This window comes from Ranitomeya variabilis, chromosome 3 (genome assembly GCF_051348905.1).
Source record: "Ranitomeya variabilis isolate aRanVar5 chromosome 3, aRanVar5.hap1, whole genome shotgun sequence".
In the NCBI taxonomy this organism is placed as follows: domain Eukaryota; kingdom Metazoa; phylum Chordata; class Amphibia; order Anura; family Dendrobatidae; genus Ranitomeya; species Ranitomeya variabilis.
The window spans coordinates 673729552-673751423 of NC_135234.1; the positions used below are offsets into that span (position 1 = coordinate 673729552).

General features: G+C 37.1%; 2 protein-coding genes across 2 annotated transcripts in view; both read right to left on the bottom strand.

Moving 5' to 3' along the window:
- The window catches only part of HOXC9 (homeobox C9), a 6368-nt gene extending 3334 nt beyond the window's left edge, over positions 1-3034 (bottom strand). Inside the window, exons 1-2 of the mRNA XM_077297945.1 lie at positions 2446-3034; positions 1-676 (exon numbers count right to left, since the gene is read on the bottom strand). The exon at positions 1-676 is cut by the window's left edge and continues 755 nt beyond it. The gene's annotated coding sequence lies outside the window, so the exon portion shown is untranslated. The remainder of the gene's footprint in view (positions 677-2445) is intronic.
- HOXC10 (homeobox C10) overlaps positions 1-19012 on the bottom strand; it is a 159231-nt gene extending 140219 nt beyond the window's left edge. Inside the window, exons 1-2 of the mRNA XM_077297943.1 lie at positions 18189-19012; positions 11607-13216 (exon numbers count right to left, since the gene is read on the bottom strand). Coding sequence (XP_077154058.1) covers positions 12939-13216; positions 18189-18966 — 1056 coding nt within the window. The 5' untranslated portion in view covers positions 18967-19012 and the 3' untranslated portion in view covers positions 11607-12938. The remainder of the gene's footprint in view (positions 1-11606; positions 13217-18188) is intronic.
- Between the last annotated feature and the right edge of the window lie 2860 nt (positions 19013-21872).

Sequence of the window (21872 nt, forward strand, 5' to 3'; positions counted from 1 at the left end):
TGGTTCCTCCAGAAATGGTGGGCTAATGTGAGAATGTGGACCATAATGAGATCTGATGCCCTGTTGCTCCTTTAGGGGGGATTCTGGAGAAATCTTGGGGAAATGTGAGTGTTTGGGGCATGGGAAGCAGCCAGGGGACTATTTCTTGACGCCATCCATCTCTGTCTGTTCCCTGTAAGGCTGCCAGCATACTAGACTGGATATGTAGTACAGTCCAGGACATTGCTTCTCATTACAAATACATTGGGATTTCTGCATTTCGTTTAGTAACAATCAGCTTCCTGCTATTTATTTATGCTGCTAGGAATTAAACTAAGCTTTCACCATTTTTTTTTTATTTTTTTTGCAATGTCACTGGCTGATGTAATATTATAAATGCCCCCCATGTACCAGTTGTTGTTTTTTTTTTTCTTTTCAAATCAGCAGGGCATTGAAATCCAAGCAAAAGGGGGAAGCCAGAGGAGTTTTGAAAAGAAAAGGGGGGAAAAGATCTGATGGAAACAGACATTCGCACAGAATAAAAGTGCTAAGCTACTCCCATCTTTCAATGGATGTCTGTATTCGTCTGCTCAGGCTTGGATGTTTTTATGTCCTTCAATAAAAAATTTACGAGGCTCATTGGATTGTTCATAAACGTGTCGTTCATTAAACAAAACTGTAAGGTTTTGGATTTCAACTGTAAAAAAAAAAAAAAAAAGTAAAAGTTATAGCAGAAGTTCCTCCAGCATTTTTTTTTTCTGATGGGTGAGAGACAGTCCCATAATACTGATGCCCTGGAACAACTTTCAGCGCCACCGTTGTGATTGCATTGAGTTCTGGCACTAAATAACCCCCCTGATTCTGGGGACGGATTCCTTCACATATAACACAGGGGGCTCGGCTACAACTGAACACACAAGTGTGGAGACATCGTGCTTTGTGATATTAGAAATATATTGCTTTTATCCTGCCCCAAATGATGGGCATAAAGAGTCCATTTATTGCTGATAAATCTCATTTTTACTGTTGCACTGGAAAGCCAGAGCTGCAGTAAATAATGGGCGATTCTAAACTAGCCTCTAATAGATTTCCGTAATGCTGGTCTTCCATGGTACATGGTGGGCATGGTATATACAATTCCTACACAGCATCATCCATCCACAGAGCCAGCAATGTCGGCAATAACAGCGATGACATGGAATTCTGCAAAGATTTACCCTTCCACAGAGAAAACCCCAATGCCTGACATCTAGAAGACTCAAGCAGCAGATAAAACAATTGTACAACTACAGGCATAATGAAATGTATATTTAATGTCTACATAATCCATACAGAAAAAGAACATTCACAGCTGATTCGCTGAGCCAGAGCTTTTATTAATTCATATCTTCCCCACCGTGTGAGACCCCAATAAGCAGCATCTCTGTCACCACAAGGATTCTCTGAGGTTCGTTAAGTTGCACATGATGGGGTGAAGAATACATTATCAGACATTACTCAGGATCGTAGCAGTGCAGAAATATCTGCTGGTATTCAGACCAGAGGAAAGAACATCTCCCAATAAAACCAGCACACACAATAGATGGTTTCTATGCATCCTGAGGATAAATGAAGCATATGTGGACTGATACTCAACAATATACAGTTGTCATAGGCAAACTGGGCATCAAAGCTGGCACAATAATGTATCAAATCAATGTAACACTGACACAATGCTCTGCAATCCAGAAACAAGATGATCAAGTAGCAGACTGTATGACCTCTATCTATGCATTTACCTATGTATCTATCTATGTACAGTATCTAGGTATCCATTTATCTATAATATATCTATCTATCCATTTATCTATCTATCTATCTATCTATCTATCTATCTATCTATCTATCTATCTGTCTGTCTGTCTGTCTGTCTGTCTGTCTATCTGTCTATCGATTTATCTTTCTAGCGTTTTATATATATATATATATATATATATATATATATATATATATATATATACTAAGAGAAAGAGAGTTGTTGGATGGATACATATATATAAATAGGAGACACATAGATATTAGATAGATAATAGATAGATAGTAGATAGATAGATAATAGATAGATAGAGATAGATAGATAGATAGATAGATAGATAATACATACATACATAGATACATAGATAGATCGATAGATGCATACATACATACATAGATAGATGCATAGATAGATTACAATGCATATTCCTCATATTTCTAGTCTGCACGAGTTACAATAAGTCTGAGGACAAGCATAAGAAGCCACATCTCAGCTCAGCTGCTTGGCGCAATAAACATAATATCTTTACATATTTAGCAATATTATCTCTCCAAAGAGTCCATGAACAATGAAGATCGCAGACCACCAATGCTCCAGACATCAGTAAATTAACATATTAACCATTTGATATCTGCATAACAACAACACATAATGAAATGTGGTCACAGTACCTTATAAGTGGAATCTCGAAGGCTGGAGAAGAGGATTCGCTGCTGAGAGAATAGACTGTATATCCGCAATGTGTTTATATCCATGTGTTTTGCATATATGCATATCCCATGTGTTGTTGTGCAGGCCTCTAATCATCCCATCCAGTTGCCTTCTCCTGGCTCTCAGCTTGACTACTGATTTCATTTTTTCCAAATACAGATCTTCAGCACAGCACAGAAGGAAAAAAAAAACAAGTGCACTGGAAATATGAACACTCTCACATTACCATGTGGGATCCCCAGAATTTTTATTGCAACTTTCTCCCTTGGTTTATTCATGGTGAATGCTACTGTCCTGCTAAAAAAAATGAGGCTTACTCATTGCTCTGTGTCTTTCCTCTATAAATAACATCCAGGGAAGAAGGTTTTATATATCTGTTTCCTTAAGAAAATCTATGATGTATACAGTATGAATATTTTCACTCATTCTGGGGAGCCTGCTAGTGTAAAAAGAAACGCACAGGGAATTGAGGGATGGAAGCACAAGCATCTTACAGAGTAAAAAAAAAGCCAAGATGTCTTGAAGACACAGGCCTTGTGGAATAAAAAGCAAACTCATTGAAGTGAAGGCCCCCTTTCCCTTCCCTCCCAGTTGCAGGTTTTATGAGTTTACACGGGAAAGCACTGAAAATTGCAGATGGGGTGGGGAGAGAAAGGAATCACCTCAATATAATATCCTGTTAATGGGAGCCATAGCACCCTTTGTCCCAGAGATTTCCAAAGGACTTGTCAGTGATCTGGTTTATCCATCATGGTCTTTGGACTGCAGGCAGCAGACACATTCACGCCATACTTGACAGACAGACAAATGCTCTCTCTCCAAGCATCCATTTTGTAGCTTGGCTGTCTCCATGGTATGGTTCAATAAACACCGTCAAGTTCGGTTTAATACATAAACATTTTTTTTTCTGTACGTTTTGGATATTTTGGGAGATTTAGTGCAATATTTGATACAAACATTTAGATGAGCAGCACAATAATCACAGACCGGATCAGCACAATCAAGGTAATGAACAGTTGTCGCAGCACTGTGTGAAATGTCCTGTCCTTGTGTCGTCTGGGGGTTCAGTATTTCCTAATATGCCTTATGTATTGAGCAGTGTTGTGTTGTTTGTCTAACCTGTCCCCATCAGTGTGCATTATGTGTACAAGATCATTGTATTCCTTGTGTTCATCAACAGGCCATGGGGCTCATCTACTTGTTACTGCACTGCAAAGTCTTCACAACAGCGACAGTGCTCCATAGGGACAAGCAGGGATATGGAGAGATAGATAGATAGATAGATAGATAGATAGATAGATAGATAGATAGATAGATAGATAGATAGATAGATACAAACTCTTACATACATGTGTACAGTAAATACATATACAGATCTTACACGTACCTACAAGCAAGTCAGAAATGACTGAAGCTTATTCAGATTAAATGATAGATAGATAGATAGATAGATAGATAATAGATAGATAGATAGATAGATAGATAGATAGATAGATAGATTGATAGATAGACTAACAACAAACTCTTACATGCTTTCTTACATACACAAACATACCTAATACGTACCTACAAGCAACAATCAGACATGAGAAAGTGGTTACTGAAGCCTATACAGATAAATGATTGATACATATTTAGCTACATATACTAAACACAAACTCGTACATGCATATATGCAGTAAATAAACATCTAATACATACCTACAAACCACAATATAAAGTGGTCAAGGAAGCATGTATAGGTTAATATAGAAAGATAGATAGATAGATTCATAATAGATAGATAGAGATAATTGACAGATAAATGTATAAATATAATAGAGATAATACATAGATATGATTGATAGACATGATGGAGATGATAGATAGATAGAAAGATTTCGCATGCATATGTACATTGAAACAAACTGAAAACATACAAAAACATGCATAAAACAAACACGCATTCACAGACTATATAGATATTTTAGATATTACCAGTTATAAACAGCTATATAGTGAAAGTGTACTTTGCTACATTGCTTATATATACAAACAAATTGCCATAGATGCAGATCAATAAATGGACGTAAAGAAACGCAGCCTAGACAATTCTATAGATAGATAGGTAGATTGATTGATAGATATGATAGATAGAATTGTTTATATATATATATATATATATATATATATATATATATATATATATATATATATATATCCCTACGTGTAATGAAGAACCTGATTTTAATTCTGAGGGTCACACACATAGACACACAAATACACAGCACACACGTGTCTGTTTGTGTTTGTGTGTGCAAGTTTGTGACTATGTGTGTTGTGTCTAACTTCATGTGTGTGTCTGTAAGCGTGTGACTATGTGTGTTGTGTCTAACTTCATGTGTGTGTCTGTAAGCGTGTGACTATGTGTGTTGTGTAGCTGTGTGTGTGTAACTCAATATAAACATTGGTAAATTATTATATAACAGAAGATATATTGAAAGCAAAGTTAAATATTTCTATTTAACCCCTTGGTATCTACAGCATGTGGTAAGTTGCTCCACTGATTATCTGGACATAATATGGAATAAGTAGCATTATTCTCGTGTATAACTATAATAATATTTGTATAATAATTATCCCTGTAGTACCCAGTTGATGTCTGCTACTAAGGAGCAGGAAGGAAGCGGCCTGAGCAGTGATGCTGGTGTGTGAAGTGAATGGACGTCCATGTGAGAAAGTATATTGGCAGATGAGTACAATGCAATGATTGCTAGCTTTCCAGCAGACAGAGAATGCTCTGTTTGTGGGGGGTTAGGAAGTACACAAGACAGCAACTTTCAAAGGAAAAGACCTCAGAAGACTGGATAGAGATAATACTGCAGCCATAAAGCGCCTCTACCTGCTCCAGGATGGCCATACGTCCCCTAAAGGGGATTTTCATGTGAAATGACTTTGGATTCCAGACTAATTTCAGTGGTGTTGAGCACGGTGTACTAAAAATTCCTGAGTGCAATTACAGCCTAGCACCAATTTACTCAACAGCCACAAGTTCCCTATCAAATTTACTTGCAAAGTCCTTTTTTTTAAAGTGAGTGAGGCTCAAATTGTAGACTTCCCTGACCAGCTCTGTGAGTAAAGGGGAAGGAGGGGGCATTTTTCTTTGTTTAATGTACATTATCACAGGTCTCAGTGGAAGGAAACCTTATATTTGAAGTCATATTCGCCAGGTCTTTGTCTCATACAATGTAGACATTTCCAAAATACCACTCTTTTTCAAGAATGATGACTATACCAACAACAACAAAAAATTATATGAGTGATACACACACAAACACACACAGACACACAAACATACACACAGACACACACACACACAAACATACACACACAGACACACACAAACATACAGACACACACAAACATACACATACAGACACACACATACATAGACACACAGACACACACAAACATAGACACACATACACACAGACACAAACATACACACACAAACATACACACAGACACACACAAACATACATAGGCACACACACACACACAAACATACACACAAAAACATACACACACACAGACACAAACATACACACACAGACACACCCAAACATACACACAGACACAAAGATACACACACAAACATACACACAGACACACACACAAACATACACACAGACACAAAGATACACACACACAAACACACACACACAAACATACACACACATACACACACAAACATACACACACACACACACACACACACACACACACACACACACACACACACACCTGTCTTATTACAGTTTGCATTATGCGTACTACATACATTTTACCTTTTGTTTTGTGTGCCGAAACTGAGAATCTGGCTGAATGTGTGACCATAAGTTTGTATGTATGATTGTATGCTTGTGTATGCATTACATTTTTATTTTGAATTGTTTTATACCGTATTCATACATACAAACATACATATATGTGGTATACATAGATATGGTGTACAAGAATATATATATGCGTTTATACTAATTACCTACAAACATGGAGTATAGCATACATACATACATACATACATACATACAATCATTCTGGATATTTTACTAGTATTTTGTTTTCTGTTTAGATCATGAAAAAAATGTACACCTTTCGATAATTGTATTCATTTGTCTAATTACCTCTTTATATTTAATATCTATCGATCTACCTATCTCTATGTTGTATAGTGTTTGAATGTAAGTATTTCTGCATTCTATGTGCCTGTGTTCAGATTGTTTTGGGGTTTCGAAAGAAAACTATTGGATGATTGTTTTTCATTAGTGTATTTTTTTCTTAATTATCTGTTGTTAGGCACAAAACAGGCAATAAGGTACAATGTAGCTAAATACTTTTTTCTGATATCTATTTATATTTGAGTCTTTGTGCAAGTAATCTATACTGCTTGTGAACGACTCACACACTAGGCATATATGTTCTCTGCATAATAATATTTGAATTAACATATTTTGTACTATTGAAAGTGTATTCATTATTTCTTTGCTGTTTATCTATCCATTATCTATTTATCTATCTAATATTTATCCATGATCTATCTATCTATCTATCTATCTATCTATCTATCTATCTATCTATCTATCTATCTATCTACCTACCTACCTACCTACCTATCCATATCTATCTGTTCATTATTTTCTATCTATCTATCTACCTATCTTTCTATCTATCTATCTATCTATCTATCTATTATATATCTATCTATTATGTATCTATCTATTATCTATCTATCATGTATCTATCTATTATCTATCTAGCTATCATCTAGCTATCTTTCTATCTATCTATTATCTATAATCTATCTATCTATTTATCTATCTATCTATCTATCTATCTATCTATCATCTATCTATCTATCTATCATCTATCTATCTATCTATCTATCTATCTATCTATCTATCTATCTATCTATCTACCATCACTCCTAATATACATTGTGTGATGTGTGTTAAATATGTGTGTTGGGGACGATACTAACAAATGTTTTTGACTTTCAGGTTTAATGAAATTGTGGAAAATAATTATTGGAAGTCGCATTTCTTGACGCTAAATACCTGCTGTTTAGACTTGCATCATGTAACTATTGTATGAACAGACATGTATGTATTAATTTCCCACGTCAAACAAAGCACCATGCAGCATGCCTAAGGAGGTACTCTACAGGATGGAATGCTAATCGTCTACTTGGCGGCTACAGGCCCTGAGACCATTCGCATGCTTCAGAGTGGCTGTAAAATGAAGAATAGACCATCCTGAGGAGAAATATTGGAGCAATGTAAAATATTCACTCTCCTAATGGGTGAACAAAAAAAAAAAAAGAAGTAATGAGACACTCAGAATTTCTAGCGTATGTGGACACCTATGTACATAGCATGCAAAAAAAGACTTTAATAATAAGATCAGCTTTAAAAACAAAGAAAAAATGGTCCAATCAAACCACAAATAATAAAGACATCAGATGTACAAGGCACAGATCGAATGCAGAAATAAGACCATACACTGGAAACCAACGTCACCTATTGGAAGCTAGCTTTCTGCAATATATAGTAACAGTCTGCAACATCCTTCTTGGGAATAAATATTAAGATTTTATTTACATTAAAGATCTATTTACAAAATCATTTTTTAGGAGAAACAGACTCTCTGTAGCTGCCAGTAACCTATTTGCGTCTTTAATCTTAGATTCCATTATATTATTGCACTAGAGTACCTGAACTCAGGTTATGTACCGCAAGGATGGGACCGACCTAATCACAGCCTTGTCTTTTACTATCATCACTGTACCCTATGCAGAGAATTGGAATCAAATCTTATTTGGTATCTGTTCATCTAGCAGTAGTGTATTATAGTAGAATAACTAAATAAAAAAATCAGGACAAATTATCTTTGTAATTTGTGCCCTAATTAATGTTCGTTTTGTTCTTAGTTATGTCTGTATGTATGTATGCATTCATTTATTATTACATTTTTTATCTAATATATATAGAAATGTATAAAAAAGGATGAAAGAAAGAGAAAGAAATAACGTTGATAGGTAGATAGATAGATAGATAGATAGATAGATAGATAGATAGATAGATAGATAGATAGATAGATAGATAGATAGATGAATGATTTGGGACAATTTTAAATATGTGATCAATAATTTTGCGGGTTTTTTTAAGTAGTTACTATTAATCGTTCACTATGTGTCTATATATATATATATATATATATATATATATATATATATATATATATATATATTTGATGTATTTGGAATATCTATTATTTAATACTTATATCCATAAATATATGATTGCCAGGAGTACATATGTAGATTAAAATATGTAAATACTCATATTACATTTTAAGTTTATGTTCAACATACAATTAACATAGGACTTTGAAGGTAAGGAAATGTGCCAGAATTATATTGAACCCAGCTGTAACATTAATTATCTATTTCCTTTATTTATGCATTTAGTTATTTTCCTTTTTATTTCTGAAATTAAAATAATTAATGCAACTAACACAGTAAACAAACAAAAAAAAATACATGGATATACATATAATGCAGAGAATGTCTGATCAGAACATTTTCTTTCTGCAGCAGTCTGGTAATTTTAATAGAGGGCTTGTGAAATGGTAACAGGAGAATATTTCACCTTTGTCATAATGCTAAGGTGGACTGGGGATCCGATTCCACAATGTTTCAGAAGCATCTGCATGTGATTCACTTAGAAATCTTATATTCCTATGTAAATCCCTCATTTCCTTAAGGAGTCACGAAATGAAGCATTTAACAGCTCCTTGTAAATGCAAACTCCCATCCTCAGTGCCAGGATCAGTGCTCTGTCCCTGGGCTCTGACCAAGAACCAGCGCAGCTAATACTTTAATAGGATTTCTGCAGGAAGAGTCCTTTTGTCTGGCCACAGTAATGTGGGAGCCTCAATCTGCCACTAAACAATAGCAAAGAGCAAATTGGATGCAGCCAGAAGCCAGGGCTGAGATGCCAGGCTCCCTGCTCCCCAGACTTCCAGGGTGCTGGCATCCTCTGCAGGACTCCCTCCCTTCCTTCCCGGCCACTGGCATCCTTAGGGGCTCCCTTCCCATTACTTCCCGGGCACTGGTATCCTTAGGGGCTCCCTTCCCATTACCTCTCGGGCACAGGCTTCCTTGGGGGCTCCCTTCCCATTACCTCTCGGGCACAGGCTTCCTTAGGGGCTCCCTTCCCATTACTTGTCGGGCACAGGCATCCTTAGGGGCTCCCTTCCCATTACTTGTCGGGCACTGGCATCCTTAGGGGCTCCCTTCCCATTACTTCCCGGGCACTGGTATCCTTAGGGGCTTCCTCCCCATTACCTCTAGGGCACAGGCTTCCTTAGGGGCTCCCTTCCCATTACTTCCCGGGCACAGGCATCCTTAGGGGCTCCCTTCCCATTACCTCTCGGGACAGGCTTCCTTAGGGGCTCCCTCCCCATTACTTGTCGGGCACAGGCTTCCTCAGGGGCTCCCTCCCCATTACTTGTCGGGCACAGGCTTCCTTAGGGGCTCCCTCCCCATTACTTGTCGGGCACAGGCATCCTTAGGGGCTCCCTCCCTATTACTTCCCGGGCACTGGCATCCTTAGGGGCTCCCTTCCCATTACTTCCCGGGCACTGGCATCCTTAGGGGCTCCCTCCCCATTACTTGTCGGGCACTGGCATCCTTAGGGGCTCCCTCCCTATTACTTCCCGGGCACTGGCATCCTTAGGGGCTCCCTTCCCATTACTTCCCGGGCACTGGCATCCTTAGGGGCTCCCTCCCCATTACTTGTCGGGCACAGGCATCCTTAGGGGCTCCCTCCCTAATACTTCCCGGGCACAGGCTTCCTTAGGGGCTCCCTCCCCATTACTTGTCGGGCACTGGCATCCTTAGGGGCTCCTTTCCCATTACCTCTCGGGCACAGGCTTTCTTAGGGGCTCCCTCCCTATTACTTCCCGGGCACTGGCATCCTTAGGGGCTCCCTTCCCATTACTTCCCGGGCACTGGCATCCTTAGGGGCTCCCTCCCTAATACTTCCCGGGCACAGGCATCCTTAGGGGCTCCCTCCCTATTACTTCCCGGGCACAGGCATCCTTAGGGGCTCCCTTCCCATTACTTCCCGGGCACAGGCATCCTTAGAGGATCCGATCACTCGCCCTCTTAGGAAGCCACTTGCAGAACATTAAAGGAAATCGTTGTTCTTGATGAAGACGAACTGACGTAATTAAGGCAGTTTCTTGTTGCCGCGTTAAAACAGTCAATCCCAACAACATGAAACTACCTAAACCACGGATCAGCTGGGTGACAAGATGCAACATCCACAATCCCTTGTCAGATAACAAAAAAGGAGGGAGCAAAACATAAATAAAACAGAACGAAATGGGTGTAATTGTTGGAATCTCCCTCCTAGGAGGCCATCAGTCCCCTGTCTACAGTCGATGCTGTCACTGGCAGTGCTGGCGGCAGCCTCAGGATAGCACAGCCTCACAGCCATTTCCAGATCTCCATCTCTTTCATTTACAAACCCTTAATAAGGAAAAGGGATGTGCTCCTCGCAGCCCCCACTCCTCTCATCCCTCCCCAGTGCTCAGATCTCCAGCTCGTCTAACAAGGTATCTCAATCCCATCCTGCCATGATAGGAGCAGGCAGAGCTCAGCATTCACCACACTGGCAAGAGCCAGGCAATTAACCTGTAGTTGCTCGGATGCTTCCAATCCAAGCTTGGTCGGATGTAGACATAGCAATCACATAGACACAAATAGATACAAATCCAGAATACGAATGCATTCACAATAATAATAATAAAAAAATCATTATAATTATTACTATTCTCATAATGCAAAACATCAATACAGAATCCACAATCCACCCTGCAATGTTCTTTCTGCACAACTCCATAGTAGACAGCAAATCAATAATATATAAAGCAAGACATCTCAGCAAACTCTGTAAAGCCACATAATGCAGTGTAAGAGCCATACACAACCTTGAACCCCAGCTCCATTACTACATATAGAGTGCAACAACAGTTAATAATAGATAAAGATAAAAAAAAAAGCATGCAGTCTTACCTTTGTGTGTGCTGGACAGGTCATTTCAGCCCTAGGATTGAGATGTTATCCCTTTGTCCTGCTTGGCCAGTGCTTGGCTTATTCCTTGCCTTGTACAGTGGCTGATTCTTTCTTAAAAAGAGCACCCAAAGCCATAAGAAGTGTGTATCCAAAGATTGCAGCACAGACTATGAGTCCCTTCCCTCTTCTGGAGTCACCTTTAAATGCATCTTTTACTGCCGCGGCACATTATATTTGCAGATCATAAAATCCACCTCCACCGCTTTAGCAAGACTGTCCTGACATTACTGTTTTATGACCTTGACTTATTGTGGTCACCTGGATAATATTTAAATCAACGTTATATGCTCTCTCACTTATGTTCTCCCTGGTATGGTCTCCTAAAAGCCTTCCAATAATAAAAAGAAGACCCCCAATAAGAATAGTGATATTAAAATAGATCTAAATATCTAAAGAGCAAACAATGAAGGATGGCTGTCTGAGACCAGGCTGTTATTGAAATGCACTGCAAGAACAAGTCAAGTAATCTCAGTTCTAGGAAATTTATTTCTTTTTTTTTTTTTTTTAGTCCACAAAGGAAAATACATGCAAAAATGACACATACATAGTGTATTTAAATAACAGACACGAGAAATGTATTTTTTTAAGGATTATCAATACTGTCTTATTTTTTTTTAAATCTTACTTAAATATGCAGCGGACCAGATAAAGAAACTGCATAAGATATAGATTTCTATATATATATTTTCTTATATAGAGAGAAAGTTCATAACTTCACTGCAAATTCTCATTTACAAACATTTAAAATTCGATTTGTCATTCGAGTTCCAGATACAATATACAGGTTACACTGATGTAAGAAAGCAAAGTTGTTGTTGTTGTTTTTATATATTTATATTTTGAATTATTCATTTTTTTTTTTTTTTTTTCATTTTGATTTAAAGCATTGTTTGGAAGGGTAATGAATTTTTAAAAAAAAGGTCTCTCGATTTTTTTTTTTTTTGTGCTGGAAGTAAATAACTTAAATACCATTTCAGTAGCTGGCTCACTGACCATTTATACATAGAAACAAGGATGCAATATTTAATAGGATCATGCATTATACTGAAGCGCCTGTCCTTATGTACAAACTGTGGGCAGGGATGGAAGGGGCCACCTACTCTGACATTCTGACTACCTGCTTTATCTTAAAGCGTTGCATTCATGACCCAGAACAATGTTCAGCTGAGGATTAGGTTTTGCTATTTATGTTTTGTCGTCTTATTGGTGGAGGAGAGGGGCCTAGGGGATGGTTTAGGATTCCGTAAGAGGATTTTTGAGTCTTCCTTCATTTTAAGTGAAATTAAAATTTGATGTCAGTTCTCGAATCCGGTTTTCTCTGTTCATTTTCTTCAGTTTCATTCTGCGGTTTTGAAACCAAATTTTCACTTGTCTGTCTGTTAAGTTGATACTCTTACTAATCTCTAGGCGGCGCTCACGGGTCAAGTACATATTAAATAAGAATTCTTTCTCCAGTTCCAAGGTCTGATGCTTGGTGTAAGGACACCGTTTCTTTCTTCCGCTCTTAGCTGTCAGCCAATTTCCTGCAGTGTTTTCTGCCTTTATATCCTCTGTTGAAGATAATATTTACATATAAGTATAAGAATATCCTCTGCGGTGTGGCAATAGATGCATCAGAGCCTGCAGCCTATGCTCTACCCACTGCCCCTACACATGTGCACACCCCAGCAGTGCACAATAGACACATACCCAGGCACCACATTGCTGGGCACAAACCAGGGATCTATTACAGCTGGTCATGGCTGCCCTGCCCTATACCACTGGCTGCATGGCACACGGCACTGGGGGGCTGCATGGCACCCGGCACTGGGGGCTCATACTCACTTATGCAGCAGAACCTTACAGCCTGCAGATCACAGTCTGCTATCTCAAAGTTCCCTAAAATAAAACCTAAAATCAAATAGGAACGATTTTTTTTATTTTATTTATTTTAGATCTTGGAAACGTGTGTGAAATAAAGTGTATGTATATGTTTGTGTGTAGTGTATATAACGATATATATATATTTGTGTTCCTGTGTTTTATATATATGTATACACACATATATATATGCACACGTACATGTATGTATATATATGTGTGTGTGCACATCTGTATGTATATGTGTGTGTGTGTGTGTGTGTGTGTGTGTGTGTGTGTGTGTGTGTGTGTATATATATGTATATATACATATAAACACACAGAGGAACATAAATATATATTTCTATTAATATATATTAATACACACATATATACACACACACATATATACACACACACATGTGCACACACATATATATGTCTGTGTGTGTATATATATATATATATATATATATGTGTGTATATGGGTGTTAATATTTACTGACTATAAATTGTTTGTCCATCCATTCACTGCCTATACTGCGCTGCTGAAATACTTGTATTTATTCTTTTGTACGTTATTATTTATATTTCTTTACTGAAGAGAAAAGTGTTGTTGACCATGTGTACACTTGACAATAGTAAATTGCGCTTGATTATCCAGTGCAACAGAAGGTTTAGCAAGTAAGTGCAATGGCAGTATATACATATAATCAAAGTATATATAATCATATGTCTGATGGCTAGACTAATATTTTATAGTGTATATATATATATATATATATATATATATATATATATATATATATATATATTATGCTATACAATATTTGTCTAGTCATCAGTGGACATTGTATAATTTCAGGCTATTGATTTTAGATACTTACTAGATATACATATGTAGATAGAGGAGTAATTAATGAAAGCCTACATGGGTCCTACATACGTTTATCTATCCATATATAATATAGAGATATGATAGATAGATAATAGATAGATTGTGAAACCTAACAGAGGTCCATTAGCGAATAATAATAATAATAATAATAATAATAATAATAATAATATCAGCAGTCCCATTTCAAAAAGGTACAAAAATTTTTTTTTTCCAGCCCATGTACATATTGGCTTGGAATAAATATAATTTTCACCGTTTTGAGAAGGGATTGGAGACATTTATTATTTTACACCCACAGTAGTCAAGTGGCCCGGACTTGATAGGTGCTTTTTTTATTTTTATTCTATCTATCAATCTGTTATCTATCTATCTATCTATCTATCTATCTATCTATCTATCTATCTATCTATCTATCTATCTATCTATCTATCTCTCTGTCTGTCTATCAATCAATCTGTTATCTATCTATCTAGCTATCTATCTATTATCTATCTATCTGTTGCCTATCTATCTATCTATCTATCTATCTATCTATTATCTATCTATCTGTTACCTATCTCTCTATCTATCTATCTATCTATCTATCTATCTATCTATCTATCTATCTATCTATCTATCTATCTATCTGTTACCTCTATCTATCTATCTATCTATCTATCTCTCTATTATCTATCTATCTATCTATCTATCTATCTATCTATCTATCTGTTACCTCTCTCTCTCTCTATCTTACTGTTTATTTATCCATCTAACTATTCAGCTATCTATTTATCCATCTATTTCTCTCTCCATCTAATGCTCCATACCCATGCGAGTCGTGTATTCGTACAATAATGATATACAGGAATATTAGTATTTTTGTAGTGTGCGGACATATGATGGTGGGATCATGGTACAGCCAACCTCCAACACTCCCATTTCCCAAGTGTGCACATGTATATATATACACGCACGCTTATGCATGACGTCAACTAGTATGTAACATATAAAGGATCTCTGTAGATATGGTGATAAATGCAAGTATTCGTGAAAAAACTAAATTCTTTGCAAGTCATACCCCTTTGTACAAGTACATGTATGCAGACACTCACATATACGTGACCTTCACATGTGCACACACTTGTATGTGAGACTTCAGTTGCATGTTTTGTGTAATTCGGATGTAACGCTGTGTGCTTGTTGTGAAGGTGTAAATGATCCTCCATTAGGTCCTGGTATACATGGGAGCCTGTGTGCACACATGTATCACTCCAGCTGCACATCTGAGCACTTTGTGGACATGTCAGCCTGTGTGTTTCCGGTAAGGCAGGGACTGCGGACACGTTTTGGACACACGTGTGCATTTGTGCATTAATATATAAATGTCTGATGTGGGTTTTAGCAGTGTATGATTTATTTCTGTGCGTTATTGTGCTTGTACATTATTAGTCTATAGAGTACTCACAATAAATACAAATAATTGGAAGCAAATGGCTCATGTATGTATACATCTATGTTTCTACAATCAGATAAATATTTGTAGGCGTTCCTGTGTATAGCAGCCTGTTTCTGATCTGCATGTACTATAAGGTCCCATACATGCACCTGGATTTATAAATGGATTCTTGCAGTATTTTCCTGCATTGTATTATTGGAAATATCACGTTATAAGGCATAGCAATGTGCTACCATGTTAATTCAGGTATTTACCCCAGGGCAATAATAGCTGCTACATTGCTGTATACAATCTTTTCGAGCAGTGCTATAAGAACCCTCAAAGTTATAAAAGAAAAAAAGCAGATTGTATAAGCATCAATGCAGCTGTGTGCATGCAGCAATGGCACCAGAGCAGGAAATAAGCCATTTTACACCGGGACACAAACATTTACAGCAACTTTAAGACAACAAGGAATGAAAGCAGAGGAAACCATTACACAGCAGGCAATGAGTGCACACAGACAACAAAGAAATGACCAACAATATAACAACAGCCAAGGAAGACCCACAAAAGTCTCCAAAACTAGCAGAAAACTACACCGGAAATAAAGTCCTAGTGGCTGCACAGCCCTGAAACGCGTGATTTTCTATTGTTCTTATGCTAATGTCCTGCAAATTAATAGAACATCTGGAACAGATCACCAATGGAACCTGGTTTGATTTTGATCTGTTTTCGTAAACTTGACTTTGCATGGTACAGTAATTGCATTTTTGTATTAAAAATACACCTTTGTTAAAGAGAAAAGTAAAAATAGATCATATTTGTGTTTTTTTTTTTAGATCTGAAAATTCACAATCTTAATGAACAAGTCCAGTGAGCTGCATCTCTACATAAACAAATCCCAAAGCTTTCAGACCTTCCCCAGACATAAACATATGATGTTCTCGTCCTACTATTACTACTGCTGTGTTTACTAGAGCAATGGCTGCTTTCCATTCTCTATTACGCTGGATTTACTGATTCACTGCAGCCTTATAGTATTAAGCTGCACGGTTCTTTTATTTTTTTTCCCTGTTTGCTATTGGAATAAATAAAGCACTATACAATAATATTTTCATGCATAGCTGCATAGGAACACACATAACTAAAATTAGGGCTACAAATGCACCAGTAGAAGACAACATATCCCATATGTGCATGTATACAATATATTTGCCCACTATATATGCTCTTTTGGGCAGTAAAATATGCAAGTGCTTTTATTGAGATAAATAGTGGCATATACATGGTGGACTGGAAATTAAGTTAAATCCAAATATGTTCATATAAATACACAGTAAATTGGGAACAGATAGATAGATAGATAGATAGATAGATAGATAGATAGATAGATAGATAGATAGATACAGAGATATAGAGATAGATAGATAGATAGATAGATAGATAGATAGATAGATAGATAGATAGATAGATAGATAGATAGATAGACAGACAGATAGAGAGATAGAAGGAAAGAAGGAAAGACAGAATCCATATAGATATGTAATAGATAAATAGATAGATACATAGAATATAGATATTTGATGGATAGATTCATAGATAGATAGGTAGATAGATAGAATATAGAAAGAAGGAAAGAAAATACATATAGATATGTAATAAATAAATAAATAGATACATAGAATATACATAGATGATGGATAGATTGATAGATAGGTATACAGAATATAGAAAGAAGGAAATATAGAATACATATAGATATGTAATATATAAATAGATAGATATTTAGAATATAGATAGATCATGGATAGATAGATTGATAGATAGATATATTGATAGATAAACATTGAATAGATAGATAGATAGATAGATAGATAGATAGATAGATATTGTATAGATAGAATATAGAGAGATATATAAAAACTACATAGATAGATGTATAGAAGAAAGAAAGAAAAGAAAGAAAGAAAGAAAGAAAGAAAGAAAGAAAGAAAGAAAGGAAGATGCATATCCTTATGATCTGTCTATTTATCAGGGACATACACAAGCTGATTACGAATATCATCTCAAAACATTAACTACAAAACCGACAATAAAAGAAGGAACTGAAAAAAAACAAACAAAACTATAACAAATATAGCAAGCCATCAAATCACAGCCACCTGAACAACCAGCACATAATATAAATATTTTTACTTTGTCTAAAGTAATAGGCAAGTAGGAAGACAGGAATATCATTTTTCACTGAATATTCAATTTGCACATCCAAGTCAGTGCCCGGTAAGTGTGTTGCTCGTCTGCTGAGCCCGCACTGGGTGCCCGCACTGGGTGCCCTGGGGTCCATGCAGGAGGGCAGCAGGTCCCTTACCTTTGGCTTCGTTGTCAGAGTTGTCAGAGCTGGTGTCAGTGTGCTTGGCCATCTCCTTGGCTGCCTCTGGGGCTGCGAGCTTGGCAGCTGTGAGGCTCCTCTCTGTCTTGATCTCATTAGCTGTGGCGTTGCTGGGGTTGGTGCTCAGATTCGTGGCCAGGCTCTGGTTATCCGTCTTGGTGTTTTCGGGGAAGCCCACCTTGCCCCCCGCTTGCTGCTGCTGCTGCTGCTCCAGGATTTCACTTCTTGGGTTCAGACTTGTTCTGGTGTCAAAACTTGTGTCGAACTCTGCGGCGCTGTGGCTCTTGTCCATGGCGTAGCCCTGGCCGGCGCGGTAGTAGCTGGGCACCGGCACCTCATGGTCGGCGGCAGCCCGGGAGTCGGGCACCTGGTTGGGGTACAGGGCAGACTCGGTGGCATTCTTCGCCCTCTTGTCAGCGCTGTACATGCAGCACACATTCTCCTCCTTGACATTGGTGGGAAAGGAGCAGGAGGAGAGCTGTCTGGCAACAGGTTGCTCAATCCTGTAAGTGTTTTTGGGGTCGCACCAGTTGTCCAGCTGCGAGAGGTAAGATGGGTAAGAGTTCAGAGACAAGCTGGGGTTATTCACTTCATCTCTTTTGGAAAGAGACGGGACAATTCCACAGTTTCTCATCATCCCACAGCTGAAATCGCTCCCAGACTGCATATACATCCCTTGGTTGGAGGAATAATTGTCTCCTCTGCAGCTAGAGTCCATCAAAAACGAGTTAGGAGTCACATTGCTGGGACATGACATTTTCAGAGAGGCTTTTTAAAGAGGAATACTACAGCCAGAGGCTGACATCTTTTTTTTTAGGGAAAAATATCAGCACCATAATTATCCAGGCATTGGCCCCACCACGTGACTGTCAGGCCAATGAGGATTGAAAATGGCCTTGGTGATTCAGACGCAAATGACGTCACAAGGGTCAAGTTGTCGGGGAATTGGAAACGAAGCGTGGAGCAAGAGCGCCATCTATCAGACTTTATCTGGTATAGCACCGGGCACCTTCAAGTTGAACAAAGGAGAGAACGCTGCAGTTTTGTTTACCAATGAACAACCGCAAGTCCAAAGAGAAGAGGACACATCCAGAGGTAAAGCCGAATTCCACACAAGTATTGTCTGCCTAGGGATCACGGCATACCCATCCTGTTGTGCTCTAGCTTCCCTAACCCCCCTTTACCCTATAGGACCCCCCAAAACAAAAGTCAGCTCAAAATAACCCCATCCATCACTGTGATCGTGTACCGAAGCAACTTCACATCTTAAAATATCCCTAACTACATTTTCATTATATCTATACCTTATCCCTACAGCTCTAATACCCCATGGAGCTAAAATACCATATGTAATGCTCAAAAGCTCCTTATTTTATTTAATTTTTATATATATATATATTACTTCTAGCCTGTAAATATAGGTAGTAGAATTCCTCCCCTGCATCCTTTTAATTTCATCAGTTGTTCAGTATGGAATAGAAACCTTATCTAACTGTTCTGTATAATCTTTATATTCGATAATTAGAGCAATACCATCGTCCTCAAGGCAATAAAGGAACAATTTGCTTTGCAAAACCAATAATTGATGCATCTCATCTGCATATAATGCTACCACCGTGCCCATTGTTACATGTCAGGTCCTGGTATAAGAATACTCCTCCTAGGCAACAAGATGTTGCAATGCCTTCTAATTTCATTCCGGTCATGTTTTTTAATATATGTATTTATGATACATGTAAATGTAACGTGATATATATGTGTTGAATATATATATATATATATATATATATATATATATATATATATATATATATATACATATATACACTGTATATATTATATATATACATATATTGTTTTTCATGTATTTGTGCTTGTAAGTCAAGGCCCCCTCAGGTAGTAATATTTGAAATATACAAAGCATTGTGTGTGTGTGTGTGTGTGTGTGTGTGTGTGTGTGTATATATATATATATATATATATATATATATATATATATATATATATATATATATATATATATATATTTTTCAGATATTACTACCAGAGGGGGGCTCAGGAATACATACAAAAAAAAATCAAGTTTAATAAAATACTATACTACTAGTGATAATATTAACATTTAAATTATATTGTGTGTTATTCAGTAATACTGTATATAGCTCTTCAAATCATAAATGCTTTATCCTATATATTCTCTAATAAATATTTCTTTGTTAATAAATATTTATTTGTTCTACAATTAAGTAAAATAGAGTTTCTATAAAGGGAGAGAAAATTGCCTATAATGCTAGAAGACTTATTTTCCGACAACTGCATTCACCTATTATTATTATTATTATTTTTTTTTTTTGTTTATTTGTCAGTTCCTGTTCTGGTTTGAATTAGCTGAAAAGAAAGAAAATAAGAAAACAATTAGAAGATGGCTGAATACTTCCCTGTCTCAAGGACAACTCAATCAACGCCAAGTTGAGCCCCCCAGTCTCCCGGCCATGCGTTTTCTGTAAAGACTCCCGGCCACAATGTATTATTTCTAATCTGTTATTACACTTATGTATATAGAGAAACATGGAGTTTGTGGCTACAATGTTATAAGAGAAAATAAAGGTTGTGAGGCTTTACCTTGGAGATTCGCTGGGAGTTCATGATCCTCTTTTGTGAAAAGACAGACAAGTTTCCGCTGGCCTACCCTAAAAAGTATATATGGCCTCACCTATAGAAAACAGTAAAAGCCTCACTCCAGACGCCATTTGGCTTCCTTAGAAAGCTATTTGAGACTTTATGGCCTCTATTTGTGTTAGTTGCTTTGACTTCTAAAACTGTCTGGAAGAAATCGTTTGGTTTTATGGTAAGCAAAGAAAATTCACATCATATTTATAAGCCCAGGATAAAAGTTTAGTATGGACACCATTATTTCTTAATTTATAGAACTCCGAGAACTTGATTCTTTCTTATTATGGCATCTTATCTTTCTTTATTTGCCTTTTCGTACTTTACTAGTGCTAGAGAATAATTTATTATCTGTCCATTTTTTTTCCAGTCATATGCGGAAATCCACAGTTCCAGTATTTTCCTGGAGGTTTGGGGATTGATTGGGTGGGGATGTGTGCACATTAGTGCTTGGCATCAATAACGTGTGTGCATATGTATGTATATGTATGTGTATGTATATATATATATATCTGTGCATGTGTATATATGTGTATGTGTTTATGCGTGTGTGTGTATATACATATATGTGTGTATATATATATGGGTGTATGTTTTCTCTCCTATAGATTTTGGAGATTCAACTGATGACGTAGGAAGTAGATGGCTGATGTCATAACAGAATAGAGGTTTTTGTTTGTTTTTTTTTTCAAACCAAATCAAATATCATAAGTTGTAATTTTATTTCATAAGTATATCTCACAAAGGAGTATTCGATTTTCTGAATGTTATTAAATTATAGTTGAAGATGGATAGATTAACAGATAGAATGGACATATATTGGATAGATAGACAGACAGACAGACAGACAAACAAAGGAAAAAAACAGCACCAGCAGCTTGGGTGCAAAGCCTCCCAGGTGCATACTAGTCCTCATTAGCAGCAAAAAAAAAGTTGGAAGCAGTACACCATATTGTGTAGAAAAAAAAACAACAAATAAACAAAAAACAAACA